Source organism: Drosophila elegans, unplaced genomic scaffold (assembly GCF_018152505.1).
Source record: "Drosophila elegans isolate 14027-0461.03 unplaced genomic scaffold, ASM1815250v1 contig_520, whole genome shotgun sequence".
In the NCBI taxonomy this organism is placed as follows: Eukaryota; Metazoa; Arthropoda; class Insecta; order Diptera; family Drosophilidae; genus Drosophila; species Drosophila elegans.
Window position 1 is genome coordinate 3,312,768 of NW_024545903.1, and position 25,822 is coordinate 3,338,589.

The window sequence follows — 25,822 nt, forward strand, 5'->3', positions numbered from 1 at the left end:
TCAATAACGACACAAACATAAGTTTCGACATTATTTTTTTACTTCATTAAATAACAATCATTTGTTTTATAATCTATTTAAAATTTTAAGTACACACATGGGGATTTTTGTATTCTTGTTATATTTTGAATAAATAAATAGTTTTAAATATTGTTCCCACTTTCGTATACAAAATTTAAACACATACATATGATATTTCAAACACACTAATTAAAACTATATTTTCGTTTTCTTTTGGGTGTAGCAATAATAATAATAATATAACCCCTTTTAAGCCACATAAGTTTTATATTGATACTTTCGTGGTGTTAATTTAATACTCAACTTATTGGAAAATGTTTCATTCCCAATAGTTTAAAATTCATATAACAATAATTTAGTTTCTGACAATTTTTTCAATAATGATAACAAACAATTTTACGATGTGAATGTGCCATATTTGACCCAATCGGATATTTCCAATAAAGCTCTCACAAATTATTAACAATTTCACAATGACTTGCCAATTTTATATGCTTTGTTAAATGAGTGCATTGCATTTTGCAAATTTAGTTTCATATAGGGGCTGCCCATATATTAAAACATTTTAAAAATGTGTTGGGCAAACCAAATTAATTTGACCCACAAAATTACCAATTTTTTGATATAGTAATATACGGACGACCCCTTAGACATTCATGACTCCGGTCCTTTAAGGGGCATCGACGATTTTGGCCAAACTTGAGTTAAGCTTGAGGCAGCTCTTTCCCGGGATTCTTTTCTTCAGGCTTCCACTGCACCTCATTAAGGTAGTTTTCCTATTTGATCCTCTTGATGACAAAGTGATTTGGTTGGCCACTTCGCTTTAAACTGCATCCCAGATGCAGATCTCTTTCTTCCTTGCTGCCTAAGAAAACAACAAGAATTTAAGGCATTTGGCTCAAACTTATGACTCAATTACTTACTAAAAGTCCGAAGAACAAACAATCGAGAGAAACTCTTTTCTCGGGCGGCCCTCCTCAGCGCGCCTGGAATTCTTCTAACGCATAGGTACATATCCATCACTTGTTCTGGCGTCAAAACATCGATCATATTCAGTTCAGGGTCCCAGAAGAAAGGAAGTTTTCCCTGCCGTAAGCACTTCGTCAGCTCTTCAAACATCTATTAAGATTTTAGGGTTGAGTTTATTATGACTCTAGTTCAATTAACTTAAGAGGGAGTTGGGTTTATATATGTTAAAAAAGGCCAACTTTTTTAATTGTTAAGGCTCTCTGAAAAAATTTAAGTTGCGGAGCCTTTTATAAGCCGGTGATGGATCATCCGAAGTTAAAAAAAAATTATATACATATATATATTTTTGGGAACCTTTGAAGAAAAAAAATTTTAATAATAATTAAAATTAGTGCTTTTGTTGTTGTTAAATTAAAAATATATTAGCCATAGTTTTGACGTTTATTTTGCTCAAAATTTACTTTAAATTTAGACTTATGATTCTTGAGATGTTGTGGCTTAATTTAGGAGCAATTACATTGACGAATAAATAAGATTTAAACCCTGGTCCCCCTTTATGGCCCTTGTTGCTTACATCAGGCAAAATGACTGTGAGCGGCTTCTGCCAGTAGGACTCCGGTTCTTTCCTAATCTTCCAAAGAAACAAAGTTTTAATGAAGTAGCTCTTAAGGTTACTTAAGTTGGTCTTGACATCGCGAAATTTCTTCATAAGCTTAATTGCATCCCGGCAGTTATCGGGAAGCATCGCCTTTTCGGCCGCATAAAAAGAGGATCTAAACGAGATGCTGCTGGTCTTAGTTTGGATTTTTAGGGGCTTTGGGATCGCCTCCCAGTAAGATAGGTTCGCGCGTTCAAAATACGTCAACTGATCCTCGCCCAATACGTTCTGTTCGGCCCCCAGGCGGATGGCGGGTACGAAATCGACCGAGTACTCCAGCTCTCCATCCACGACGATGGTGTGGGCCGGCCCACAGGTCCTATATTTCAGCTGGGACACGATGCCATCCACCTCCACGCGATCCGCGATCCGATTAAGCGCTTGGCTAAAGAGACTCTGGAGCCAGGAGCGCAGCTTGTCCACGACGAGGAAGTTGTGCGCGTCGACGAGTTGATTTTGAAGCAGTTGCCGGATGCTTTGGCAATCCTCGCGGGGATCGCCTTTAAGGAATTCTAATACACGCGTCATATCGAGTAGTACGTTGCCCGGAACATTCGAATCTCGCGTCACCACGATGCTCTCGTAATACGGAATTTGCAACTTAAAAACCAAATCGAATTCGTTCGGTTTCGCGACTTTTAACATATCTCCCGTGCTCCCTGTGAAATTTAATCGGAAACTACGCGTTTAGAAACGATCGAATAACGCGACGCGACGGAACGATAAAGACGGAACGGGAGGGGCAAGGATACGAGGAACCGGGGGTACAAGAATACGACCGAACACTGATAGTGCAAATATAGATTTATCTTTACGACCGAAATGCACTTGTTATCGCGGTTACAAGTACTCTGACTCACGGAGGAAATTGGAATGGGATTTACGGCTGAGGAACAACCATTTCATTATCAATCAGGAGGAGGATCCACTGTAATACATAGTTACCAGAACATACCTTCCAAACTATACTCCACGATGAGGTTGTCCAGCTGGGCATTCTCTGATCTCAGTATTCCAAAAATTGTGGAATGCAATGCCTCGAAATGCTTACCATACCTCTCTTTCTCCCACTCCGGGATGGCTATATACTTACTTTTGCATATATCTATGGTTTTGCATAAGTTGTCCTGATAACTCATCATAGTTGACTTACAAAATTGTTACCGTTCTACCTTTTGTTTATATAGTTGAGATACTTTAAGCGGATCGACCTTTTGGTTCTTGGGTTGAAAACTTAATGACCGACTATAGCTACTGCACCCACTCAGTGTGGCCGGATCGGATCGGAAAAGCTGGAACTGAAAGCTTTAATTTGAGACCCAAATCGCTTAAATACCAAGAAATAAATATTTATCTTTGAAAGCTATTAACGACTTTACTGGTTAACAAATTTATTGTTCCATCTTGAAAACAAAGTGATAAAAAGATTTTCGGATTTTCTATACGCTTTTTTAATTATGGTTGTATATCTTAAAGCTTAGCAAATGTTCAAATTTTGTCGAACTCTATCAACTATCATTGTACACCACTCCATATAACATTATATTTCTAGAAAAATAATCTAATAATAATTGAAAAAAAAAATTATAACCATAAAGATTAATGCGAATTGAAAAAACATTAAACATCAATATCCTTGGAAATTTTCTTAGGTTTAGCGAGGGGTAACATCAGTTAAATTATCCAAAACATTGAAAAAAAATTCAAAATTTTTAGTAGAGAATAGTCGACAAGTGAATGCAAAGTTTGAAATCAAGCTAGGCAAGATAAATAACTTTTTTTCAGCAGATCGTAATTTGACCTTGTAAGTTACCATTAGTACAACCTTCAAAAACATTAATTTTAAATCAAATTAGGAAGTAACTATTCTATTATATTTTTTTTACCGTCCTATAGCATAAATATTTAAATCTTTGTAATTGTTGTTATCTCTTAAAAAAGCATAACAGTAAAATTAATTTTGAGAGCCTTAAAAAAATATATTTATAAAAAGTAACAGTCACAGTTTGAATTAATCGATAAACCACTCCCATCCCTATCCCATCCAGAATGTTCGCGGCCACTTTGAGGTTATAACTCTAGCTGGAATTTACCGACTGACTCCGTGTGAAATTGAAATCTGTGTACAAAAATGGCTTTATCCGTTCCCAAAGCTCCCGGAGTGTCGCAGATGCTCAAGGATGGCGCCCGGGTGAGTGCAACAGGGGGGAAAAACAATGCCAAAAGCCTTGCGGGCATTGGTTTCATTGAGTTTCGGCCGAAAATAAAAACATGCCGTCTCGCAGAGGCGCGTGATTAGTCATCCTCATGGAATAGAGCCCCTTAAATGTTTGAAAAATGACTAACATGATGGATTTCTCTGTGTCCTTAGATGTACAGTGGGCTGGAGGAGGCGGTGTACCGCAACATCAGCGCCTGCAAGGAGTTCGCACAGACCATGCGCTCCGCCTACGGGCCAAATGGCATGAACAAGATGATCATCAACCACATCGAGAAGCAGTTCGTGACCAGCGACGCCGGCACCATCATGCGGGAGCTGGATGTGGAGCACCCGGCCGCCAAGCTGATCGTCATGGCCAGCCAGATGCAGGACGCCGAGGTGGGCGATGGCACCAACTTCGTGGTGGTGCTGGCCGGCGCTCTGCTCGAGTCCGCGGAGGAGCTGCTGCGTCTGGGCATCACCACCGCCGAGATCTCCGACGGCTATGAGAAGGCCTTGGAGAAGGCCCTCGAGATCCTGCCCACCCTGGTGAACCACAAGGTCGAGGACTTCCGCAACGTGGAGAAGGTCAAGGAGGTGCTGCGCACCTCAATCATGTCGAAGCAGTACGGCCAGGAGGACTTCCTCAACGACCTGGTCAGCAAGGCCTGTGTCTCCATCCTGCCGGACGAGGGCACCTTCAACGTGGACAACATTCGCATCTGCAAGATCTTGGGCAGCGGACTGACCAAGTCGGAAGTGGTTCGCGGCATGGTGTTCAAGCGCTTCGTGGAGGGCGATATTACCTTCGCCGAGAAGGCCAAAATCGTGATCTTCTCTTGCCCCGTCGACATCATCCAGACGGAGACCAAGGGCACGGTGCTGATCAAGTCGGCCGATGAGCTGATGACCTTCTCCTCCGGCGAAGAGAGTCTGCTGGAGAGCCAGATCAAGGCGATTGCCGACGCCGGTGTCAAGGTGGTTGTGTCCGGCGGAAAGGTCGGGGACATGGCCCTGCACTTCCTCAACAAATACGGTCTGATGGCCGTGCGTCTGAACTCCAAGTTCGACCTGCGTCGTTTGAGCCGCTCCGTGAACGCCACCGTCCTGCCGCGCATCACCACGCCCAGCCAGGAGGAGTTGGGCTACTGCGACAAGGTCTGCATCGAGGAACTGGGCGACACCACAATCGTGGCCTTCAGGTGGGTTGATCTAGATATTAACTAAGGCAAAACTCAGTTAAAGTTGATCTTAAATCGCTTGCAGAAATGAGGGTAAGGACTCGCGCATTGCCACCGTTGTTATCCGTGGAGCCACCGACAACTTCATGGATGATATTGAGCGCGCCCTGGACGACGCTGTTAACAACTTCAAGTGCCTGACCCGGGATGGCCGCTATCTGCCCGGAGCTGGTGCCACCGAGATCGAACTAGCCACTCAGCTGTCCGCCTATGCTGATACTCTGCCGGGACTGGACCAGTACGCCGTGCGTAAGTTCGCCAACGCTCTGGAAGTATTCCCCAAGGCTCTGGCCGAGAATTCCGGCATCAATGGCACGGATATCGTGAACCAGCTGTACCTGGCACACAACTCCGAGGCCGGCAAGACAATTGGCTTCGATATTGAGGCCGAGAAGGCCAGCACCATCGACACTTCGAAGGCGAAGCTCTTCGATCTGTACCAGGCCAAGTTCTGGGGACTCAAGTACGCCGTGGGCGCGGCCACAACCATCTTGAAGGTGGACCAGATCATCATGGCCAAGCGCGCCGGAGGCCCCAAGCCGCGACAGGCTGCCGGCAGCGATGACGAGAGTTAAGCGGTTCCTATGTGATTCGTACGCCCTACTATAACTAGTTTCTCCTGCTCCCACGAAGAGTGCATTGTATTTTCATAAACTACTCCCATGGAAATTATAAATTTCATTAACCACTCTCACACTCACCCCACATACGCAGCCATGCACACAGTTTCTTGTATTAATAAACTTAACTTACGAAAACTGAACAAACGCTTATTTCTCTAGGGGTTTTTTTTTTTTTTTTTTTAATAAAACAACGATTTTTTTCGCACCGAACCCGGTGCCACCGCTAGATAACAAATCTAAGTTAGTTATCGCCTTTTATTTTTGAAATTTAAGCAAACGATTATTCATTTTGTTGAGTACAATACATATTTCAAATGCTTATTCGCAGATACATTTCAATAATATTTGTGAGGACTCGTCCCCGTATGCGTCGCAAAAGATTTGTATTAATTTTCGAAAAAAATACGATCTCGTTGTCGCTTTTTATTTGAAGTGAATAAAACGTGTTAAAGTGTGTTCGATGACCATGATTTTGAGTACGTGTGCTGCTGATGTTCTTCATTTCTAATATAATCTACCCTCTAGATATAGTTAAAACAATTTCTCATCTGGGGACAGGATCGAGACATCCGTGCTCTATGGATGGCCCGGCTGTTCCCAGGCAAACTCCGGTTGATAACTCAAAAGTCTCCACGTGAAGTGTCCGTTAAATCGAAAATTGCACTAAACGGAATGTTTAAGCCGGAACATGGGTGTCCAAACCAACTGCAGTTTCGATTTGTGGTGCCCCAATAAAACCTTTTGAATTTTCAGTTTTGGGCCACATTTTGCTGTTTGCTCACGACAGCAAACTGTAGTTCAAAACCTTGTATACATATTCGAAAAAGAAAATATACCTCTGCAAAAATGTGTGATTCTTAATACACTCGGTCTAAATTTTGCAACATTATGAACTAAAATCACCGCCAATTTAAAATTACTAGTTAAATGCAACATTGGAAGAACCGATTATTTAAATTATACGTTCATTATTTCCATCAACACAGATTTTACGTTTCTGGTGTGAATTCGACATCTGTCCCGATGAAAATCAAAATTTTTGAATGCAAAATGTGTGTGCGACTGTGTGTGATGATGTCATCGTGCTTTCCGTACAGGATAATCATTACTTCTCATTCCAATACCGTACAAATATGCCCTATACCATGTTAGCTTGTACAAAAATAACTTGCTTTTTGGTTGTAACTTTTCTTTCATGCCAATAACAATTTATTTCATTGCGCTCAACTTATATGTGTGAATATTTGTGTGAAAGTGGAGTGTTTTGGAAGTGTAGGATAGAAGGATGTCTTTCTTTAAAGTGGGAAAAATCACACATTCTTTCGGACATTTTCGCTAAATTTGGAGAAAATGACAATTTTCGGATTCGTCGGATTTTTGAGTGGTGTGGTTCACATAGCGAGAACAGTGGACTGAAATAAATGATCGGTTTTCTTTGATATTGGCTTGAATGCGCCGTATTGATTTAAAAGGGGAAAAACTACGCTAAAGAGATAAATATTTGATTATAGTTTTCCATTTCTTTGGTATTGTATGCTCTTGCTGCGTTACTGCAACGATTCAATATATAATTTGACTAAGAAAAACTGGATAATAAACGCACTAAATATTGCGATAAGTTCAACTAGCTTGTTGTTGTGGGTAGCATTTCTGCTTCGTGTTTAAAGCTTTTAAAGTAATTCAATAAGATATTTGCGTATATTTGTCGTTAGTGGCTCAATCCACCCGCTGGTGGTTAATAAGCTTCAAAATACATACATTTTCAATACAACTTCTTCTCTTTCTTCATTTTCTCATCTCATTTTTAACAAATATAACAGATTTTTCTTGAAATAAGAAGGCAAAATATATGTATTTCTGTTTCGGTTGAGTTTACGTTTATTGATAAATTTGTATGTCGGATTACGTTGATAGCTTTGTATATTTATGTGTTTCGGCTTAGGTAGTAGTTGTAGAGGCTATAGTCAGCGCTTTAATTGTCGTTATAGTTGGGATATTCGTGTACATTTACAGCGTTACTAATTGGGAAGGAAACAACTTTGATATCTTTGGAACAAATGCTTCGTTTGGATTTAGATTTGGATTCGAATTTGGGTTTTTGAGTTTTCGGAAATTACTTGTTAACGTGAATGGTACACATTGATATATCGTTTACATATTATATATATTCCTTGTAACTGGAATTCAAACTTCTTGTAACTATATTGCTTATGACAATCGTAGTTATTGTGGCTTTTACACAAAGATATATTGATCCAGGTGGCGTTGACTGGTACTGGTAACGTCGTACTTCACACACATTCGCCTCTTAATCCATCTTGCTAAACTAAAAATAAACTAAACGTCCGCCGGTGATCCTCGATCCTCGACTCTACCAACACACCAGCGGACCTCCCACTATCCTGGGGACAACCTCCTCTTTAGAGGACGGTGCACGACGACTTCTCGCGGAACGGATTAACCTTCTGGCTGGTGAACCCGGTCAGCAGGTAGTCCTCCTGTTCGTGCTCCGTGATGTACTTCATCATCTTGGCACACGACTCCGAGATGGTCTGGCGGTCGATGGCCGCCTCGCGACGCAGCTGCTCCACCACGACGCGCTGCTGCTGCAGGGATGATGACATTACGTCCATGATGGCTGTCTCGGATAGGCCTATGGTTGAAAAGGTTCTCAGTGATACGGATACTGGGAAATGCAATTACAGGATGGTGGGTGTGTGCTTGTGCTTGTGTGGCTTCGCCTTATGGCTTGATCTTGTTCTTGGGCTTATCTTATCGTATGTTTCTGGGTATACTGGATGGTTTGGATGGATCTTAATGGCTGGCTGGAAATAACAAGTTTGGTTATAGTTTAGAAATCTGTTTCTTTTAAACACTCTTTCCCACACGGGTACAACATTGAACAGGCGACAGTGACACAAGGCTAATTTCTATATACATATGTATATTATTTATATATGGCCGATTCTAGGATATAGATAGTTGGTAGAAAGGTTTAGTTTAGTGTTTAGTATTAGGCGGAAAGTTAGGATAGCTGGTGAGTCACCATTACACACATTTTTGGACTTAAACAGTGGCACATGTGAGCGCAGGCATTAGCTTAATCGATCGCATTGCTGATTAACTTTCCAGGCTAACTGGAAACCTTGACACAGAACAAGTGCAAGGTTATTTACTGCGGAAAAGAGGATGTGGGCGGTGGTCACCCTTGTCAGTGCACATGGAAAAGTCATGTTATGTACGGGGAACACTCTTCCACTGTTTGGAAACACCCAAAATTATATTTTTTTTTTATGAATAGAGGAGCACACACACAAACATACGGGAACATATGCGCCGTATGCTTAACAAAATAATTAAATTGGGAAGGTAAAGATTTCGACGGATGCACACACAACACAAAACTATATTTGCACACTATTTATTAATTACCAGCTCCGATTTATGAATATTTTTGTTCTCGAACGCTACAGGCCAAAATCGAGCAAAAGTTGACGAATAAAAAGTGGATACACACCCAAACTAGGGATGTACCTTTCTGCGATAGTTCAGACGCGTGAGGGCCGCCGGCTGTCATCTCTAATATCTGCTGCAAAAAAACATTCAGTCCACTTTTAATTCCATGCGTTCTGCAAAATGATGGCCAAGGACAAGGGCCCGGTTGTAGCCGGAGCAGCGGCTCCGTTGCCGGCCACCGTCGACCACGAGTGGTCCGCCGAGGAGGAGCTGCAACTGTTTCACGCGATGGAGGGCCTGCGCCCGGTCGGAATCAACAAGCACTTCTATATGTCCTGCATCGCCCAGCGTTTGTCCAAGTCCCTGAACCGCGAGATGCCCAGCGAGCTGATCTGGCGCCACCTGGGCACCATGTACAAGCTAAAAGAACTGGACGATCTCGAGTCCCTGCCCTTCCCCAACGAGGAGCGCGAGTTCAGCCTCCCGGAGCAGGATTACGGAACGCTGCAAACCAAAAAGACGGTGGAGGTGAACGCCAGCGAGGAGGCTGGAGAAGCACAGCCAGCAGGAAATAGTGCTCCAGCCCCTGACAGCAATGGCAAAGGTGAGTCACATGATTATTATTAGAATGCCTCCTTCAGTGTCTTTTTTTTCAGCGCCACCTGCTGCAAAAGCCCCACTTCCGGCAAATTCTGCTAAAGATTCCGACAAGAAGGCCGTATCCAAGCCCCAGGAACTGCCCAAACGTCCGGCCAAGCGCACCCGCGGATCGATGTCCAATGAATCCATTAGTCCCTCTACTACTCCGCCGCCGGTGCAGAGCAACAAGCGCCGACGCATCTAGGTGCTAACCACTCGAATGGACGATTGTTATGAAACGTTTTAGTTCACTAGCTTTACTGTACATTAATAAAAGGATTTATTCTTCGAATTCGTTGCCCGACTCCTCGTTAGAGCCGTTTTCGTTCTGGCCCGGCGCCACTCCTTCGGCGGCCTGCATATTGTCCAGGAGCGATTTGAGGAGGCGTCTGTTCAGGTGATCCGTCTGCGTGAGTTCCCGAGCAGGTTGGGCCGGAACATCTGCGTCTGCCGGAGCCGTGATATTTCCAGCTGGATTCGGTGTTTCAGCCATAGCATTAACGTTCTCCAAAACAGGCATATTTTGCATTTATCTTCCGACTACCCGAAGGTTTCAGTTTTCTCTATGACACACTACTTGATAGCAACTATCGGATGGCTTGCGATGTTTGAAAATTAAACAACTCTTTTACTACCCTCACTAAAAACAGAGTTGTCACCTAATTTCGAAGTGAACATTTAAACATTTTTTCTTCAACTGTTATCGATGAATTCGCATTTTACGTCAGCCCTAGTGCCATCCCTAAGTCGACCCAGCTCCAATCAGACCGATTCTCCCGCTCGAATTTAATTTAACCAGAAAATTAGTAAATACATTTCAAATGTTCGTGCCAGAAACGGAGGATATGCTGCCCAGAATGGCGCCCAGACCAAGTGCAGCAGTGCCTATGGGCCACACCAACGAAATCATACGGCCCACTGTGCCGGAGGTGTCAATTTTGTTTGGTCAGGCGCCGCAGGATCAGCAGATGCAGATGCAGCATCAGCAGCAGCAGCAACCTCAACTACAGGAGCCTTCTCCTCGGGCGGCACCCACTTTTGCCTCCTGGAAGAAGCAGATGCTGCCCCGGGTCAACTTCTCGCCCATCCTGGCCACGGAACTGGGACCACGAACTGCTCCAAGCAACAGTAATCCCTGCTCCCCCAAGGAGTACATAATGACGCCAAGGGATCGCAACTACACAAAGGATGCGTCACTGAGTGACAATCACCTGGGCAGCAGCAATTGCGGAGGGTACAATGCCGAGCCCAAGCAGCAGATTTATCAGTCGCGGCGTTTGTCCAGTTCATCCAACGCCGATGTTCTAACAATTTGTGCTGGCACACAAACCGATTCCTTCAACCCAACGCCCCCACGAAATTCACTGCCCTCGGTGGTTTACTCCGACATCGATGTCAGCAGCCTGGCCAACAAGAGTGACCTGGCGGAACTGGTTTCCCTTATGGAGTCCATGCGCCAGGAGCAGCAGCAGCTTAAGAATCTGTGCATGATGCTCTTGGAGCAACACCAGCGGGCGAAACCCGAAGCCAACTCGAAACCCTGTAGGACAACAGCCAGCCAGTGTGATATTTTGACTACCAGTAATGGTGGGTAAATCAATAAAGTGTGCAAGACTCTTTGAATCTGTTTGTTTTGCAGGCAGGCGAATATCTCCGATTATACAGGATTACATAGCAGAGGAGGAGGAGGAGCCAGTGCCTTCGCCGCAAGCTCGAGTGATTCCCCAGTTTCAATCTCCACGACCCACTGCGCCCATAGCTCAATCTACAGGCTATCGGGCCAATACGCCGCAGGGCAAACGAATTCCCCAGTTGGCCAAGCCAAACACCGAGAAGAGCATGGTGATGAACGAACTGGCCCTAAAGTACTTGCGCCAGCCCGTCGACGAGCTCATGAAGGAGATGCGCCTGGGCGCGTCGCCAAAGTCCGCTAATCCTGAACCCCTGCGTCCGATTGACAATCTCGCCCACTCGCAGAGTCCCAACGACATTTCAAATGCTTCGTACAAGTATCTCAAGAAGTACCGCCTGCTGCCCGAGGAGCAACTGGAGCAGGTGTGCCCTCAGTCTCCAACCGTGGGGGATGCCTCCTCACCGCGAATGCAACTCGACTTGGAGAACATCAGGAACCAGCCGAAGCTGTTGTGAAAGCAAAGATCATTTTTGTTTTGTTATTTATGCATATGTCTATTTGCGATTTAAGTGGAAATATATTTCAATACACGGAATAACGTTGACACTCATCTGGCAGCCTACACTAACAAAGGACCACACTTTGTTTACAAAACACAATAGACATTCATATTTGAAGACACAATAAGTATATACGTTTAGTGAGCTTAGCTTGGAGCGTTCGAAATCAAGGCTCTAGCGAAGGACCAAGTGCAGCTCGGATGCGGATTGTAGGAGCACCTTCAATCCCTGCATAAAGCCCGCGCACTGCGCAAAGTCCGTGCCGAAGGCGATGCGCGTGTGGATCTCCAGAGCATTGGCATAATCGGATATTTGAATGTACTGTATTATTTGATTCAGATATTGCACCGTTGTGGGAGTAAGCTGGAAGATAACAATTTAATATAAGCAAAAATATTTGGACTCGAATCGTAATTTGTAATTCAGACTTACCTTGCCTTCCCTCAGGCAGTCGTAGAGGTTTTCGAGCCTCTTAACAACATCAACAAACTTGCGTTTTGTGCGCTACCAAAGAAAAGCAATACAAATTTTAGGATAATACTCTGGGCCGCGGTGATCGCCCCTTATTATCGCAAACAAATTAGATTCTGCGGACGGCAATTACTAACAAATGTACAAAGTGTTTTGCTATAAATATCAATACGGTTTTTGTTATCCGTTCTTCGACCTGATTTTGCGATTTTTAGGGGTTAGCACACTATTTTAGCTCATTTATAAAGTAAGGCTAATCTTACTTAAAATGTTTATCAATTTTAATAAGAAATTAAAGAGTCCAATGCTCACCGGATCATTTGTTGCGCTTAGGCAGCGGTTCTTAAGCTCCTCCAGCACCGTCTGTAAGTAGATGTATTCCTCGGGAAGTGGGGGCTTCTCCTTGGGAGGCTCCGGTTGGCGCTGCTGCTGTATGGGAGCTGGCTGCTCTGTGTAGCCAATGGTTTGCTGCTGTCCCTGCCAGTTCTGCTGTTGAGGTCCTCCCTGATTCGAAAGCCCCGATTGCTGGAACTGCTGCTGGGGCTGGAGGTACGATTGCTGAGGCTGTTGCTGGGGATTGTTGTTAAAGGCAGCCGGGTTGTAGTAAGCATTCGGTATTCCTCCAGGGGGTGGTGCATTCTAGAAGAAAAACACTCACTGTGTAGACACGTTTTAAGAAGAAACACTCAAATAAATTACCTGATATTGAGCGGGGTCCACGTAGCCGTTTTGATTTTGATTGGGATCGACTGGGAACAGGGGATGGAAGATGGCAGCGCTTGGTTCAACCACGGGCTTCGACTTGGGCTGAAGAACAACACACATTTTAAATATCAATGTTCTAGGCTATATAGCCTGACAAACACTTACGGCACGCGATGATTTCAACGCAGGAGGATCATTCCAGCCTGGCGGTGGTGTGGGATTGCGTTGCACATTCTGGATGACCGGTGGCACAGCTTGCGGTGGCATCGTCTCAATGGGATTGACGCCGGGCAAGAACTGATTCTGCGGAGCTCCCATGAATGGCGATGGGTTGTATGGTTGGGCAGGCGCAATGGGGTTCGTGTTGAATGCATTGCTATTGAAGGTTGGCACGTTCGCCGGTTGTGGTACCGGTCCAGGTGCTCCTCCGCCGCTGAAGGGAACTGCCGATGGCAGTGGCCCGGGGGCGGGCACGGGATTGTATGGCATGCCATAGGAACTGGTTGGAGCTGCCACAGATGGATCAAGCACGTACTTTGAGCGCCCAGAAAGTCCAGATCCGCCCGAGCCCGATGCTCCTCCTGCCGGCGGAGGACCACCCGATGAGCTGGCGTTGCTAAGGGGTCGTGGTGGGTGGGCCAAAGGCTCCGGCTTTATGGGCTGCGGATTGAAGATCTGGGGTGGCGGCTGCGTCGGTTGGGCTCCTGGATAGTTGGTCTGTAGTGGAGGCACTGGCGTAGGCCAGCTGGACTGAGCATACTGATTTGCTGGCTGGCCGTATGGCTGCGGTACCAATGGCTGTGGCTGCGAGAAAGATCCCCGACCTCGCTGCTGTTGGTAGCCAAGCGGAGCTGCGGCAACCGGCGCTTGTGGCTGCGAGTAGTCCAGGCTGACAGCGTTGTTGATCCGATCTCGCAGGCTCTGCAGCACCTCGTTCTCGTTGGCAGCTCCGCCACCCAGCGTGGTAATGTACTGCAAGGCTGCAGTTAGAGCTCCCTGGGAGGCCAGAAGACCTCCGTACTCAGTCAAAAAGCCAGCAAATCGTCCCGCTAGGTCCACGGATATGCCCTGCTGTTCTAGGGACTTGCACATCAGCATCACCACCTCGGCCAAGTCCTGCAGCTCTGTGGTGTTGGGCTTGTAGCCGGGATTCTGCTGCTCCAGCCGCTTTAGTTGGTACCATGCGGTCACCAACTTGTCGATACTGCCGGCGCAAATGTAGCAGAGCATGGCATTACGCGTGAACTCGGCGCTGGAGGCGCACTCGCTCAACAAACGATCGCCCAAACGCTCACAGATGTCGACCACCTTGCGCTCGCTGTGCTTCAGGGCGGCCACCAGGGCCTCCTTCCACGAGTCCACGGTGCAGCGGTTGACAAAGTCCAGCCAGTCACGGGATACCAATGCGGAAATCACGTGCGACAGCTCACTCTTCTGCTGCAGCAGGTAGCGGGTTTGGGTGCGGGTCAAGGTCTCAATTCCGGCCGTGGAGGCAATAATCAGGGCCTCCGGAATGCGCTGGGCCTCCAGGCAGAGCTCCACGGCAGCCTCCACATTGCCCGTGAGTATGGCCTCGGCAATCAAGCTATCACAGTCTGCAAAAAACAGCGAAATTCAATCATTTAGAATTGTGTTGTATTGTGATAAGAATAGTATTATGATTATACTGATGCAGATAGGCATTTTTAACTTTGGAGAGTAAAAGTAATTAAAATAAGTGCCTTTGTAGTTAGTATATGTTATCTGTTACAGATATAACTAGTTCAACTTACGATCTCCACTGGGAACCTTGAATTGCGGCCTCGGAGGAGCGGCAAAGTCGTTTTGAGTTTGTGAGTCGATTGCATTTCCATCAAACTTGTTATCTTGCGTCTGCTGTTTATGGAAAATACAAAATTTAGCTATATTATGTGTTTACGGTTTAAATAGTTTCCAAAAACTTCTGTTAAGTGTTATGGTTTCGATTTCGAGTCTTGAATCTTAGCTCTTACCGAAGTATCGGTGCTATAATTTGTACTCTGATCGCACTCAACCTCCGAAGAGTCGCTCTACGGTAATGGCATGGCATGGAGTATGTTATCGGATAGAAATATACAGAGCAAGATGAGCATACGTGGTTGATAGTGCACCGAATGCTGCCATTTTTTGGGACTGATAAGAGCGCTCGCACGAGTACTTACATGGGTCAGTGTCGAGATGCGGGTTGTAAGCGTATCCACATCCGATTGCGAGTTTCCCTCGGTTTCCTTGATAAACTTGTTGAACTTGCTATCGGTGTCGTCTTTGTTGTAGCCTATTCAAAATAAGAAATCTTAGTTTATGACCTCTGATTGCGCCTAGATCTGACCTACCCAAGAGATTGAGCATTTCCTCCTTGGGATTAAGCTCAAAGTTCGCCTTGATAAAGTACCAGATGTAGCGTCCATGCTGATCCGGTGTGTCGTCAGCCCGCTGACGGCAGTATTCCGAGTAGTTGGCATCGACCAGAGAACGTTCCAAAGCATTGGCCCGCTCGACCAAAGCTGTTTCGGTGGTTAGCTGCTGGACTTTTACCGTTTTGGAGGTTCCATCGAAGCTTACCAGCTTGCCTCCAAACTAAAGCAAGAAAATGGTGTTACAAAAGCGTTTGGAGAATAGTTAAAGGCCAACTCACCCCGAAGGCAACGCCACAGGGTCGCTTCATCCACTTGGGAGCGTGTGCCAGGTCATGGTAGACTACTTGCGTGGCCTGCTGGGGTATCGGCTCCTGGGCGAACTGATCCATGCCCGGAAACGAATCTGCAATCTTGTTGGCGGTCTGCACCAGGTGATGGGTGCCTCCATGCAGGGAGTAGATGGAAACCGCGCCCTCCAAGCTGGCGCTGGCAATCAGAGCCGGATTCCGCGGGCAGAACTGAACATCGGAGTACCACGAAGCTGTGGTCGCAACTTCAGACAGGATTTCCCCCTCGGGAATCTTGGTATTGGGGTTCCAGCAGTAAATTCGGTTGTCTTTGCCACACGAAACCATCAGGTCGTTGTCCTGCAGGCACCATGACATTCCCAGCACTCCGCGCTCGTGAATCTGGTATGTTTTCGCTGGAGCAGTGGCATATCGTAGATCCCAAAGCTGCACCACCGGTGCCTGATCGTCCTCGGAGGCCAGCCAGACCTGCGTTGCCGCCTCCGGATGCCACTCGATGGCGTGCCACCGCACACGCGACTGAGAGTCCGAGAGCTTGATGATCTGCTGGCTTTTGCGCAGATCCCAGATCACGCAGCGTGTGCTGAACACGGAGGCCAGGATGTGCTGGACCTGCCGGTTCCAGGCCACGTTCTTCACGTCCTCTAGCGGCTGGGTCTTGGCGCCGGGACTCATGCTGGTTTCCGGGTTGTTGAGGTCCCATATCAAGATTTCCGACTCGGACGCGCACGAGGCAAGCAAGTTGTTCTGGAAGGGATTGAAGTCCAGCCCACTGACGGCACCCGTGTGCTTGTCCTGCCGCTTCAGGAGCGGCTCCTCCTGGCCGGCGAGCAGCTTGTCGGCTGAGTATATGTTGATCTGCCCCGCCTCGCAGCCGCCCACAATCAGGCCACTGGGATGTGGGCCCACGGGGCTCCAGATGAGTTTTTGGAACCTGCCGGATAAGAAGCCGGTTTAGTGAGTACCTCATGCGATCTTATGGAAGTTTGAAAACCCACTTGTACTGGCTAGCCACGCTGGCCCTAAGCTCCAGATCGTAGGTAGCATCGCTGAAATTCGGCGAGTACAACTCCAGAGTGGAATTCGCATTCGAGTCGAATTGCTGGGCGGCGGTGCCGGCGGCCAGGAGAATCTGCTGCTGCTGCGCCGGCGACCAGGCGATGTTCACCGTCTTTTGCAGTTCCTTGATCTTCATCTCGCAAACGGTTTCGGTGCTGTAAGGTTAATTAAAGCGATTAAATGTAAATATTATTGGTGTTGCAACATAAGAACGAAATTGTGTCACGTCCAATTGGAGTAAGCCCCGTCATCACTTTTTCCCATTGGCTTCCCCACTGCATATGTGTCCCCGTTTAGTCTCTTTTGGTGTATTTACACTCAATTATGCTAATTGCGCCACTTACACTTAATTGTGAACGGAATTTACACTCGCTTGCGCTGCAACGAGAATTTTTGAGCTTAAGCTTAACTGGAAATATTAATATTTTTAAGAACCGTAGGAACGGTCAGAGTGACCGCAGTCTTATCCACGCAATATACCACGAGTCTCGGATAAATATACTAAAAAAATCTTTGCTAAAAAAATACTGTCAATTTAACGGTTCAAATTTTTACTGGTTTTAAAAAATTAAAAAAAAAAAAACTTCTTCACGATGCAAAGTTATAAATATGTAGATATATTTTTTAAATTCCCTACGCTGTTCTGCATCCCAATTACATTCAAAAACTAATATTTAGTTCGACTTAACACAAGATTTTCAGTACAACCACTATTTACTTTTTAAAAAAGACTCGAATGTAGATCGCTTTATTATATTTTTCATAAATATTAGCTATATATAATACGCATGTTGTGCATTCACTCATTTAGCCGAGGATATGGCCGTGACGCGCTGCTCCACTTTGGCCACCTTTGCGTTGATGGTCTCAAGATTCTGGGCAAAAGTCTCCTGTACGGAGTGCAGCAGTTCCTTGTTGTTCACCAGGCTGGTGGTAATGGTGCCCTGCTTCTGTTCAATCTCAGCGATGATCTTGGCGAAATTGTTTGCTGAAGGGTGTATCAATAGGTTAGTTAAAGCAAAACAAGGCCAGCAAACAATGTTTACCATATTTATGGAGCGACTCGAGGGCTTGCATACGTTCGATTACGTGCGGCAGTATTTCCACAACGGGCTCCGTGCGCTTGGCAATGTCGTAGAGTTCCGTGATCTTCTGGTCTCGCTTTGCGTCCTGGGCACTGCCACTGGACTTTTCGGCGATGGCGTCCATCTTGCCGGCCAGCGAGGTAAGGCGCTGCTCGATGGTGTCCAGTTTGTCCGGCTGCAGCAGGGCCGCCTTGGTGCTGAGATGACGCACGGCCTCCAGCACATTGGTGGTGTTGGTGGCGGCGGTCAGGCGACTCAGCTTGTCCGGCTGGGCGCCCACCACCTTCTCCAGCTGCGAGAGGCGCTGCTCCAGGCTGGCCACTCGTGCGGTGGCCGCCAGATCGGTGCCGGGCGTGGGTATGGCCGTGAGAACGCCCGACTGCTTGAACTCCTCCACCTGGCTGATGAGCGCCTTCACCTGCTTGCTGCCGGGCGCCTGCTCCTTGCCCAGCACCTGTTCCAGCTTCAGCGACTCCAATACCTTCCGGGCCGTGCTGATGACCGTGGCCACCGCGTCGTACGACTTCTTCTCCTCGTCGGCAATCTTGCGGTCCACTTGCAGCGCGGCCACCTCGTTCAGCAGTTCGTTCATCTCGATCTGCAGGCGCTGGCACTTCTGCACAGGTGTCTCCTTCTCGCCCTGGCCGACCAGCTCGTAGTCCTCGGATCCGCGGGCATCATACCCACGGCACACCCGGCGCCCAATGCGATCGGTGAAGTCCACACTCCCCTCGAGAGTTGCGCCGCTGAATCGCTTGTGAGCGACGCTGGGCGAGATGTGCAGTCGCTCAATTGCCTCATTCTCCGGCTCCTCCTCGTAGTAGTCGGATGTGTCCGGTTCCGGGTCATCGGGAGTCTCGAACACGTCCGGCTGGTCATAAGCCTAAAACGCACACAATAAGCCAAACGAAACCCAAAAACGAAAGCTCGCACGTCACTGTTATGGCGAGGAGTTCCCACTTACTATTCCCGGCAGGTTCTGGAACTTGGGATCGGCCATTACTGTGGGCACGTCGACGGCGTTGTCCGGGATCCTTGAGCGACGAAATAGTTATTTTTTTAGCCTTGCCAAAATCGTTTTCTTTTTGCAATAAGCAAACTGATGTCATATAAAATGTGACCGTATGCAGTCGAAAGACAAATACCCTTGCTGGTCTTTAATCAGAGTTGGTATTTTTTGAGAGGGAACAAAAAAGTTTAAAAACCGTTATAGATTGTAACGGCTAAGCTGGGCATAGAAATTATGATAATAAAAGACTTGATTTATGGTTTATATTGGAACTTAAGATAGAGCGTACAATTGGAAAAGGTAACTTTAATATCGGTTGCATGGTTATCCATTAAATTTGCTTTAGTGCAATAGTTAGTTAAAAGTCTAAAGTTAGTTGAAGAAGAAAAAAGTCCTAAGTAAAAAGGTTATTTAATTTTGATTTGCCAAAATGAACATGTTTATCAATTAGTGAGTAAAATAATGAAAGTTGGGTATTCCCGGTAAAGGTACATTCTGACCTACCAATTAATAGCACAGTTTGCATAGCTACGTCGCACGGTCATACTGTACCTAGCGCAGGTACTAGGTTATCCAACACTGTAGTTTTGGGGTAGTTTGTGGGCGCAGTGTGTGGGCGGTGGGAGCTGCTAGTTGGTTGGACTAAAATTGCAAATTTCACATCCAAGAGCAAAATAATAATGTCTGGTTTGGAGTACGGATCGCACAGGTACGACGACCTGCCGCTGGAGGTGAGTAAATGCTAGCGAGCAGTCCCGTGACCAATCCATCATTTTATGCGTATCTATATTTATCGTATACCTGTTAGGCAGTCAGCTGATTGTGTTTTTTCCTGTTCCGCCCCCAGATTGTTTTGAAGATTTTCAGCTACCTGGGCTACTCGGATCTGCAGGCGGCCGGATCCACCTGCCAGAGATGGCATGCTGCACTGGACCAGACGGAGTTCAACATGCGCACGCGTGTCTGTTTCTCCAAGGTGGTGCTTTCGGATCAACTGAGCCCTGGGGTGGACCTTATGCGCTGCGAGCGCCGCTTCAGGCACTTCCTGTTCGAGGACGTGACGCTGGGCCAGGTGAAGGAGCTGATGCGGTTCATGGGCAGGACTGCCCACTCCCTGGCCCTGGACAATGTGGACCTGAACGACAAGCAGTTCTACGGGATGCTGGGCGTGCTGCCCCACCTGCACTCGCTGTCGCTGAAGCGCTGCCTGCCGCTTTTCATGTCCGGCTCGTTCCTCGACTCCTACAACAACTCCTGTCCCGACCTGAACGACCTGGCCAGCAACCTGGCCGGGATCAGGGAGTTGACGCTGTGCGAGAATCAGTACCTCACCGACGCCATACTGATGCGGCTCACCTCGTTCATGCCCAGCCTGGAGGCGATCAACATGTCCGGCTGCCACATAGCCTTTCACAACGCCATCCATCGGAGATTTTACCCGGCCAACAGCTCCTCGGATCACGTCCTGCCCAGCGAATCTGTGCTGACCTTCAAGTTCATCCTGACCATTCTGAACCTGCAGAAGCGCACTCTGCGGGTTCTGGACTTTAGCCACACACTGATTGGCCAGGCCTTGCTGGCCCTCTGTGACCTTCATCTCCAGCTGCAGCGCCTCTATTTGGCCGGATGCAGGCAGCTTAACTGCGCCACAATCCGCACTTTTTTGGCCACTCAGCCGCAGTTAAGTGCGCTGGATTTGTCGGCCACGATGTGTGTGAATGATGAGAACCTGGCCGCCCTGGTGCAAACTAATCCGCAACTGGAGCACTTAAAAGTCAGCGGCTGCCTGAGCATCACGAGCGTTGGCGCCATCCACCTGGCCAAGCTGAAGCGTCTCAAAAGCCTGGACATCTCCAACTGCGACAGCTTGACCAGCAGTGGCATCATCGAGGGCGTGGCCAGCGAGGAGAACCACGTGATGGAGGAGCTGAACGTGTCATATCTGCAGATCTGCGAGGAGTGCATCAAGGCCATTGCCAGTAATCTGCGCTGCCTGCGATCGCTGCACCTGAATCACTGCGTCAATGGTGCCACCGACGAAGCTATTCAGTCGGTCATCGGCCAGCTGCGTTGGTTGCGCGAGCTCTCTTTGGAGCACTGCAGTGCGGTAAGCCGAAAAATGCAATGGGTAAAAACCGCCTGTAGTAATTCCTTTCCATTTACATTTAGCTAACAGATGCAGCTCTCACGGGCATCAACATATCTAAGCTGGAGCTGAGTCGAAAGCAGTCGGGCTCGCAGGTCTCCTCGATGGACAATTTCTACCCAACGTATAGCACCACGCTGGCAGAACGCGACAGTCTGGCAGGATCGCTGCAGTCGATTAAGATTTCGCTGAGAAGCAAGGCCGAGGATGAAATTGTGCGGGATGCCAGGCGGAAGCAAGCCATGCTGGCCGCCTACGAAATGAACCTGATACGCGAGGATGACTTCGAGGGCCACAACATCCAGCAGTTGCGCGGATTGCGGTCGTTGAACCTGCGCGGCTGCAACAAAATCAGCGATGTATCCTTGAAGTACGGTCTGAAGCACGTTGAGTTACGGCGACTAATGCTGTCCAATTGCCAGCAGATTTCGCTGTTGGGCATGGAGGCAATGGCCAGCAGTTGTCCCTCAATTGAGGAGCTCGACCTCTCCGATTGCTACAACATCACGGACAAGACCATCCAGGTTGTCACAGCCAAGTTGCACCGCCTGCGCGCCTTGCACATCAGCGGCTGCAGCCAGCTGACGGAGCACACGCTGGACGCCATCATCAACAACTGCAATTGTCTGCAGACGCTGTCCATCTACCGCTGCCGCAGCATGTACACAGACCTGGAGGAGCGGCTGTCCGGCGTAAAGACGTTGCGCAACCTCAACATGGACAATCTGACGAGCATCGACAACGCCGAGTTTTTCCGCCTGAAGAAGCGACTCGATTACTGATATTTTGCCGCCATCTTCATTGTCCTGATTTTGTACTACTTTCAGCTGTACAACTTCCGCTAGTCAATCGCCCCAGTCGCCGAAGCAGCGCACATGTATTTATTTTTATCAGACTGCCCTCAGCAGCTGGGCAATAGTTGTGAAAGCTTTAGATAAATATACATATATATACGGCAGATATAGATGTATTTACACTTACCGCACACATTTAGATTAGGAAAATTACAAGTGTCTATGGTAATTCAATTATAAATTCATACGTAATGTTTGTCCTCATTCAACTGTGATTTTTTGTAAGGTACGGCTCACGGCTCGTGTGATAAGTGTACATGATTGTAAATTATGTGATCAGTTGGCTAAATTTAATTGTTTTTGTTATTGTTGAGCGTTGGAATTGAGTTGATTCGTTTATAGTAGAGAATACGTTAATTCGGTTTAAGTAAAAAGCCCAGAAATAAATGAATTATTGTTGATATAGTTAACTACTTTACAAATAACTGACACGCTGTATAAGCTTTAATCGATTAAATCGTTAAAAACAACACAATTTCAATATATAATTTTATAAATCTAGTTAAGAACACAAATGCGTAATAGTGTTTAGAAAAGTAAGTTGAAAATAACTAAACAAATTTAATAAGTGTCTAGTAAATAGTAAAATTTATATTTGACATATATGCGTCATGGCATATGGTCTAAAAATGAATTATTATATAAGCAATTGACTGTTTTTACACCTTTGGCTCTCTTTTTGTAAATAATTATACTAACCGGCATTGTTTTTGAGGCTTAATGTTTAATAAATAAAATTTGATGTTAAATCGATAGGGTTTTTTTCTAATTGTCCATACAAACGGGAATAAATAAAAGGTCGATGCCACACATACAATGTTCGTTCAAAATGAATAGATTTATTTTAAAATGAGTTATGAACATTTGTTGTTATACGTGCTAGAATCGTCATCAATATATCATTTTGGAACCGGGTCGTCCTCCTACGTACATAAAAACGCTTGTGTAGGATATTGCTTAAAATACATTGCTAAAGTTGACTAGGTAAAAATTCCAGATGTTGTCAAAGTACCGATACAAAAGTGGATCTCTTGGAGTCCTTGGACCGTCCAGTGTCAGTGTGATTGTGCCCAGAAAGCAGACGTCAGCAGATTAATCGATTCACCGATTAACCGCCGCCACCTCCGCCGGATAGCTCATCCTCGTACTGTTTGCGGAAGCAGTCACCCACCGGGAAGAAGTCCCAGCTGCGCTGCTGGTACATGTTCCACACGTACGTCTCCTGGCCGGTGTACTCCGTGTCCGGCTTGTTAATCAAATGCATCAGGAAGAACATATAGTTGGCTAAATTGTGCTCCTTCTGGACGTGCGTGTCGAAGCCGTGCGGCACTATGTCGAAGAAGTCCTTGCCCATTCCGCAGATGAAGCAATTGGACTCCATGTTGTCCTTCACCGACTCCAGCTGGTCACGCAGCTCGCCGAAGGCGTCGATGATCAGACCCTGGATGATGGCCAGCAGGATAATGATGACAAAGAAGAAGAACGTGATGTCGAAGATGATGCGGTAGACCTCGTAGTCGTCTCCGTCCGGATCGCCGATCTCGTCGCCAATGCCGCCGCCCGCCCTCACGCCCTTGTACAGGTGGAACACGAAGCAGGTGAGCATGTCGTGGCACTTCTTGTCCACCTCCTCGTCCTCCTCCTGGATGTAGAACTTGCGGAAGAAGTTGAACGCAATCACCGTGTAGATGTACACTATGATGGTCAGCAGCATTACGGTGAGGACCAGTTGCTTGCCATTGTGCGTCACGGACTGCAGGATGGTGCGCAGCGTCTTGAATCCCACGGCCACGTCGAGCAGATGGGCGGCAAAGAAGAAGTTGTTGAAGTTGCCCATCACCGAGAAGCTGAAGTACCACAGGGAGTAGAGGAAGGCGTTGTCCGTGAAGGTCACGCCCGCCTTCCACACCTGGTAGCGCCAGTCGATGTTCATGATGTACTTGAAGATGCCCGTCTCCTCGCTCTCCTGCGCCGCAAAGGTGCTCTTCTCCATGCCCAGCAGATTGGAGATGGAGTCGAAGTCATAGGTCTCGCTGTACTTCTGGCGCACCTTCTTCTTGACGAACTTGTCCCAGTAGTTCACCGGGAAGCTCTTGGCCGAGATCACCAGTTTGTCCCAGTGCGACTTGAAGTCATCATCCTCCGGCTGCTCCGCAATGAACAAACCCTCGAACTCCAGGCGGCGGGCAATCTCCTTTTCGCGCTTGAAGATAGCCAGCGGCACCTTCAGATGGTAGTAGGCTATCAGCATGGCCAGCGAGACCAGGGAGTGCAGACAGGCCGCAATGCGAAGGACGTGCTCCATGTAGAAGAAGTCCTCGTCCACGTGCACCAGTTCCGGTATTTCGTCCTCCACCTCGCCATCGCCCGATCCCCCATCGCCCGATCCGCCAAATCCAGAGCCCGTGATGTCCGCACCTGCTCCCGAGCCGGAGCCCAGGATGAGCTCCTCCTCGCCCGAGCTGTCCGATTCCTCGGTGAACGAGGTGACCTTGTAGAAGAGCAGCATAAAGTTGATGCTGAAGGCCAGCACCAGGGCCACGTACTTGAGGTTGTAGAAGTTCCTGGCCAGGAAGCTGACGGCCCGATGGGTGTACTGCGAGAAGTCGATTTGGTGAACGGCGGGCGTCTCCTGCGGCGCCGACGATGACTTCTTGGCCTCCGCCTCGATGGAGGCCATGGCCGCCTCCTGGGCCTTCTGCGCCTCCTGTCGCTCCTGAGCCGCCTTCTTGGCGGCCTCACCTCCGAGCAGATCCACAATGGAGATGGGTTCCTGGTGCGGTTCACCACCCTCAAGCATTTCGCCGCTGGCAGCTGCGCCATCCTCCGGGCTGGACTCTCCGCCCTCCTCCATCGAGGAATTGGCCGGGGACTCGTGCACCACCACCTTGTACATGCCGTTGTCCTCCTTGTTGATGTCCAGGCCAAAGGCTTGCACCGTTCCGGGCGGTTCCTCCAGCGGCAGCGGCGGCAGTGCTCTGCCGAACGTCTCCTCCTCCACCACCGGCTCCTCCTCCTGCTCCGGGGCTGGTCCTCGCATCAGGTTCAGCAGGATGCCGAATATGTAGCGCACCACACAGAAGTGCGCATAGCCGGTGTAGTAGAAGATGTAGAAGATGATCTTGAAGAAGCCCACGATGAGTTCGGGAATGGATTTGGTCTGCATCACGCCGATCTGGTGCTTGATGTTCGCCGGACTGAGCATATGCACTCCGAACTTGAGTCCCTCCTTGACGGCGGTGATGGTGCGCCGGATGGGATCCCTAGCTGCCCGCTCCTCCTCCTCCTCGCTCATGTACGAACTGTAGGCAGTGTCCCGCTTTACGTTGCCGCCACCATCATCGGTGGCCATTAGTCCGGAGGCGTGGGTCATCTCAAAGATGGCATCCTCGCAGAAGTTGACAAAGGCCTCCAGTTTCTCCTTGTCACCACCCTCGGTGACGATGGAATAGAAGAAGGCACGCTTGGACTCGCGGATCTGCGGCTTCTCCCACTGCTCGATGTTGGAGTCCTTGATCTCGAAGTACACGCGCTCGATGCGCTTGGAGCTGCCCAGAATCTCGATGCGGCCCAGGAAGGGCTCGAAGTAGTTCAGCACCGAGCCGGCGGTCTCCAGGAAGCGCGCCAGGCGTGGTTCGTTTGGCATGTGCTCGCTGAGGTTGGTCAGCAGCACGGCCAGGTTGAAACCGATCTCCTTTGATGGTTCGTGGAAGTGCTCCACGAAGGCCCGGTAGTCGATCTTGCCCTCGTGGTTGCGCTCGCAACAGGCCAAAAGGAAATCCATTTCTTCCCTGTAACACTCTGGATTAA

At 47.7% G+C, this 25,822-nt stretch overlaps 10 protein-coding genes across 24 annotated transcripts in view; 4 read left to right on the top strand and 6 right to left on the bottom strand.

The window, feature by feature from the left end:
• Window positions 1-190: 190 nt before the first annotated feature.
• Window positions 191-2,898, bottom strand: LOC108149891 (cyclic GMP-AMP synthase). The gene is made up of 3 exons (XM_017277788.2): window positions 1,565-2,898; window positions 945-1,140; window positions 191-886 (listed from the first exon to the last, which is right to left on the bottom strand). The coding sequence occupies exons 1-3, from the start codon at window positions 2,291-2,293 to the stop codon at window positions 798-800; spliced, it is 1,014 nt and encodes a 337-aa protein (XP_017133277.1). The 5' UTR covers window positions 2,294-2,898; the 3' UTR covers window positions 191-797.
• Window positions 2,899-3,694: 796 nt separating this feature from the next.
• LOC108149790 (T-complex protein 1 subunit theta) lies at window positions 3,695-5,852 on the top strand. The gene is made up of 3 exons (XM_017277655.2): window positions 3,695-3,839; window positions 4,020-5,050; window positions 5,115-5,852. The coding sequence occupies exons 1-3, from the start codon at window positions 3,780-3,782 to the stop codon at window positions 5,662-5,664; spliced, it is 1,641 nt and encodes a 546-aa protein (XP_017133144.1). The 5' UTR covers window positions 3,695-3,779; the 3' UTR covers window positions 5,665-5,852.
• Window positions 5,853-7,566: 1,714 nt separating this feature from the next.
• On the bottom strand, window positions 7,567-9,251 carry LOC108149817 (guanine nucleotide-binding protein subunit gamma-1). 2 transcript variants are annotated; one of them, XM_017277691.2, is made up of 2 exons: window positions 9,145-9,251; window positions 7,567-8,365 (listed from the first exon to the last, which is right to left on the bottom strand). In XM_017277691.2, the coding sequence occupies exon 2, from the start codon at window positions 8,343-8,345 to the stop codon at window positions 8,133-8,135; it is 213 nt and encodes a 70-aa protein (XP_017133180.1). In that variant the 5' UTR covers window positions 8,346-8,365; window positions 9,145-9,251; the 3' UTR covers window positions 7,567-8,132. The 2 variants fall into 2 exon arrangements, with proteins under 2 accessions (XP_017133180.1, XP_017133188.1); XM_017277699.2 differs by having other exon boundaries at window positions 7,567-8,537; window positions 9,145-9,239.
• Window positions 9,252-9,348: 97 nt separating this feature from the next.
• Window positions 9,349-10,099, top strand: LOC108149798 (MRG/MORF4L-binding protein). Its single transcript, XM_017277667.2, has 2 exons — window positions 9,349-9,772; window positions 9,825-10,099. The coding sequence occupies exons 1-2, from the start codon at window positions 9,349-9,351 to the stop codon at window positions 10,010-10,012; spliced, it is 612 nt and encodes a 203-aa protein (XP_017133156.1). The 3' UTR covers window positions 10,013-10,099.
• LOC108149808 lies at window positions 10,064-10,423 on the bottom strand. Its single transcript, XM_017277679.2, has one exon. The coding sequence runs from the start codon at window positions 10,334-10,336 to the stop codon at window positions 10,088-10,090; it is 249 nt and encodes an 82-aa protein (XP_017133168.1). The 5' UTR covers window positions 10,337-10,423; the 3' UTR covers window positions 10,064-10,087.
• Window positions 10,424-10,550: 127 nt separating this feature from the next.
• Window positions 10,551-11,962, top strand: LOC108149883. Of its 2 annotated transcripts, none has more exons than XM_017277778.2 (2): window positions 10,551-11,394; window positions 11,447-11,962. In XM_017277778.2, exons 1-2 carry the CDS (start codon window positions 10,629-10,631, stop codon window positions 11,953-11,955), a joined length of 1,275 nt encoding a protein of 424 aa, XP_017133267.1. In that variant the 5' UTR covers window positions 10,551-10,628; the 3' UTR covers window positions 11,956-11,962. The 2 variants fall into 2 exon arrangements, with proteins under 2 accessions (XP_017133267.1, XP_041565775.1); XM_041709841.1 differs by having other exon boundaries at window positions 10,551-11,388.
• A 35-nt stretch (window positions 11,963-11,997) lies between these two features.
• LOC108149871 (protein transport protein Sec31A) lies at window positions 11,998-17,385 on the bottom strand. 2 transcript variants are annotated; one of them, XM_017277760.2, is made up of 12 exons: window positions 17,263-17,385; window positions 16,858-17,073; window positions 15,830-16,793; window positions 15,528-15,771; window positions 15,357-15,469; window positions 15,168-15,224; window positions 14,949-15,051; window positions 13,342-14,771; window positions 13,171-13,278; window positions 12,784-13,110; window positions 12,433-12,504; window positions 11,998-12,363 (listed from the first exon to the last, which is right to left on the bottom strand). In XM_017277760.2, the coding sequence occupies exons 2-12, from the start codon at window positions 17,052-17,054 to the stop codon at window positions 12,175-12,177; spliced, it is 3,804 nt and encodes a 1,267-aa protein (XP_017133249.1). In that variant the 5' UTR covers window positions 17,055-17,073; window positions 17,263-17,385; the 3' UTR covers window positions 11,998-12,174. The 2 variants fall into 2 exon arrangements, with proteins under 2 accessions (XP_017133249.1, XP_017133259.1); XM_017277770.2 differs by lacking the exon at window positions 15,168-15,224.
• A 246-nt stretch (window positions 17,386-17,631) lies between these two features.
• Window positions 17,632-19,131, bottom strand: LOC108149893 (dynactin subunit 2). The gene is made up of 3 exons (XM_017277790.2): window positions 18,968-19,131; window positions 17,965-18,886; window positions 17,632-17,906 (listed from the first exon to the last, which is right to left on the bottom strand). The coding sequence occupies exons 1-3, from the start codon at window positions 19,001-19,003 to the stop codon at window positions 17,722-17,724; spliced, it is 1,143 nt and encodes a 380-aa protein (XP_017133279.1). The 5' UTR covers window positions 19,004-19,131; the 3' UTR covers window positions 17,632-17,721.
• Window positions 19,132-19,589: 458 nt separating this feature from the next.
• Window positions 19,590-22,761, top strand: LOC108149690 (F-box/LRR-repeat protein 2). Its single transcript, XM_017277460.2, has 3 exons — window positions 19,590-19,743; window positions 19,860-21,119; window positions 21,182-22,761. The coding sequence occupies exons 1-3, from the start codon at window positions 19,693-19,695 to the stop codon at window positions 21,938-21,940; spliced, it is 2,070 nt and encodes a 689-aa protein (XP_017132949.1). The 5' UTR covers window positions 19,590-19,692; the 3' UTR covers window positions 21,941-22,761.
• Window positions 22,762-22,831: 70 nt separating this feature from the next.
• LOC108149701 (ryanodine receptor) overlaps window positions 22,832-25,822 on the bottom strand; it is a 30,094-nt gene continuing 27,103 nt past the window's right edge. For all 12 annotated transcript variants that reach the window (XM_041709814.1, XM_041709813.1, XM_041709811.1 and 9 more), the window contains one exon: window positions 22,832-25,803. In XM_041709814.1, coding sequence (XP_041565748.1) covers window positions 23,121-25,803 — 2,683 coding nt within the window. In that variant the 3' untranslated portion in view covers window positions 22,832-23,120. The remainder of the gene's footprint in view (window positions 25,804-25,822) is intronic.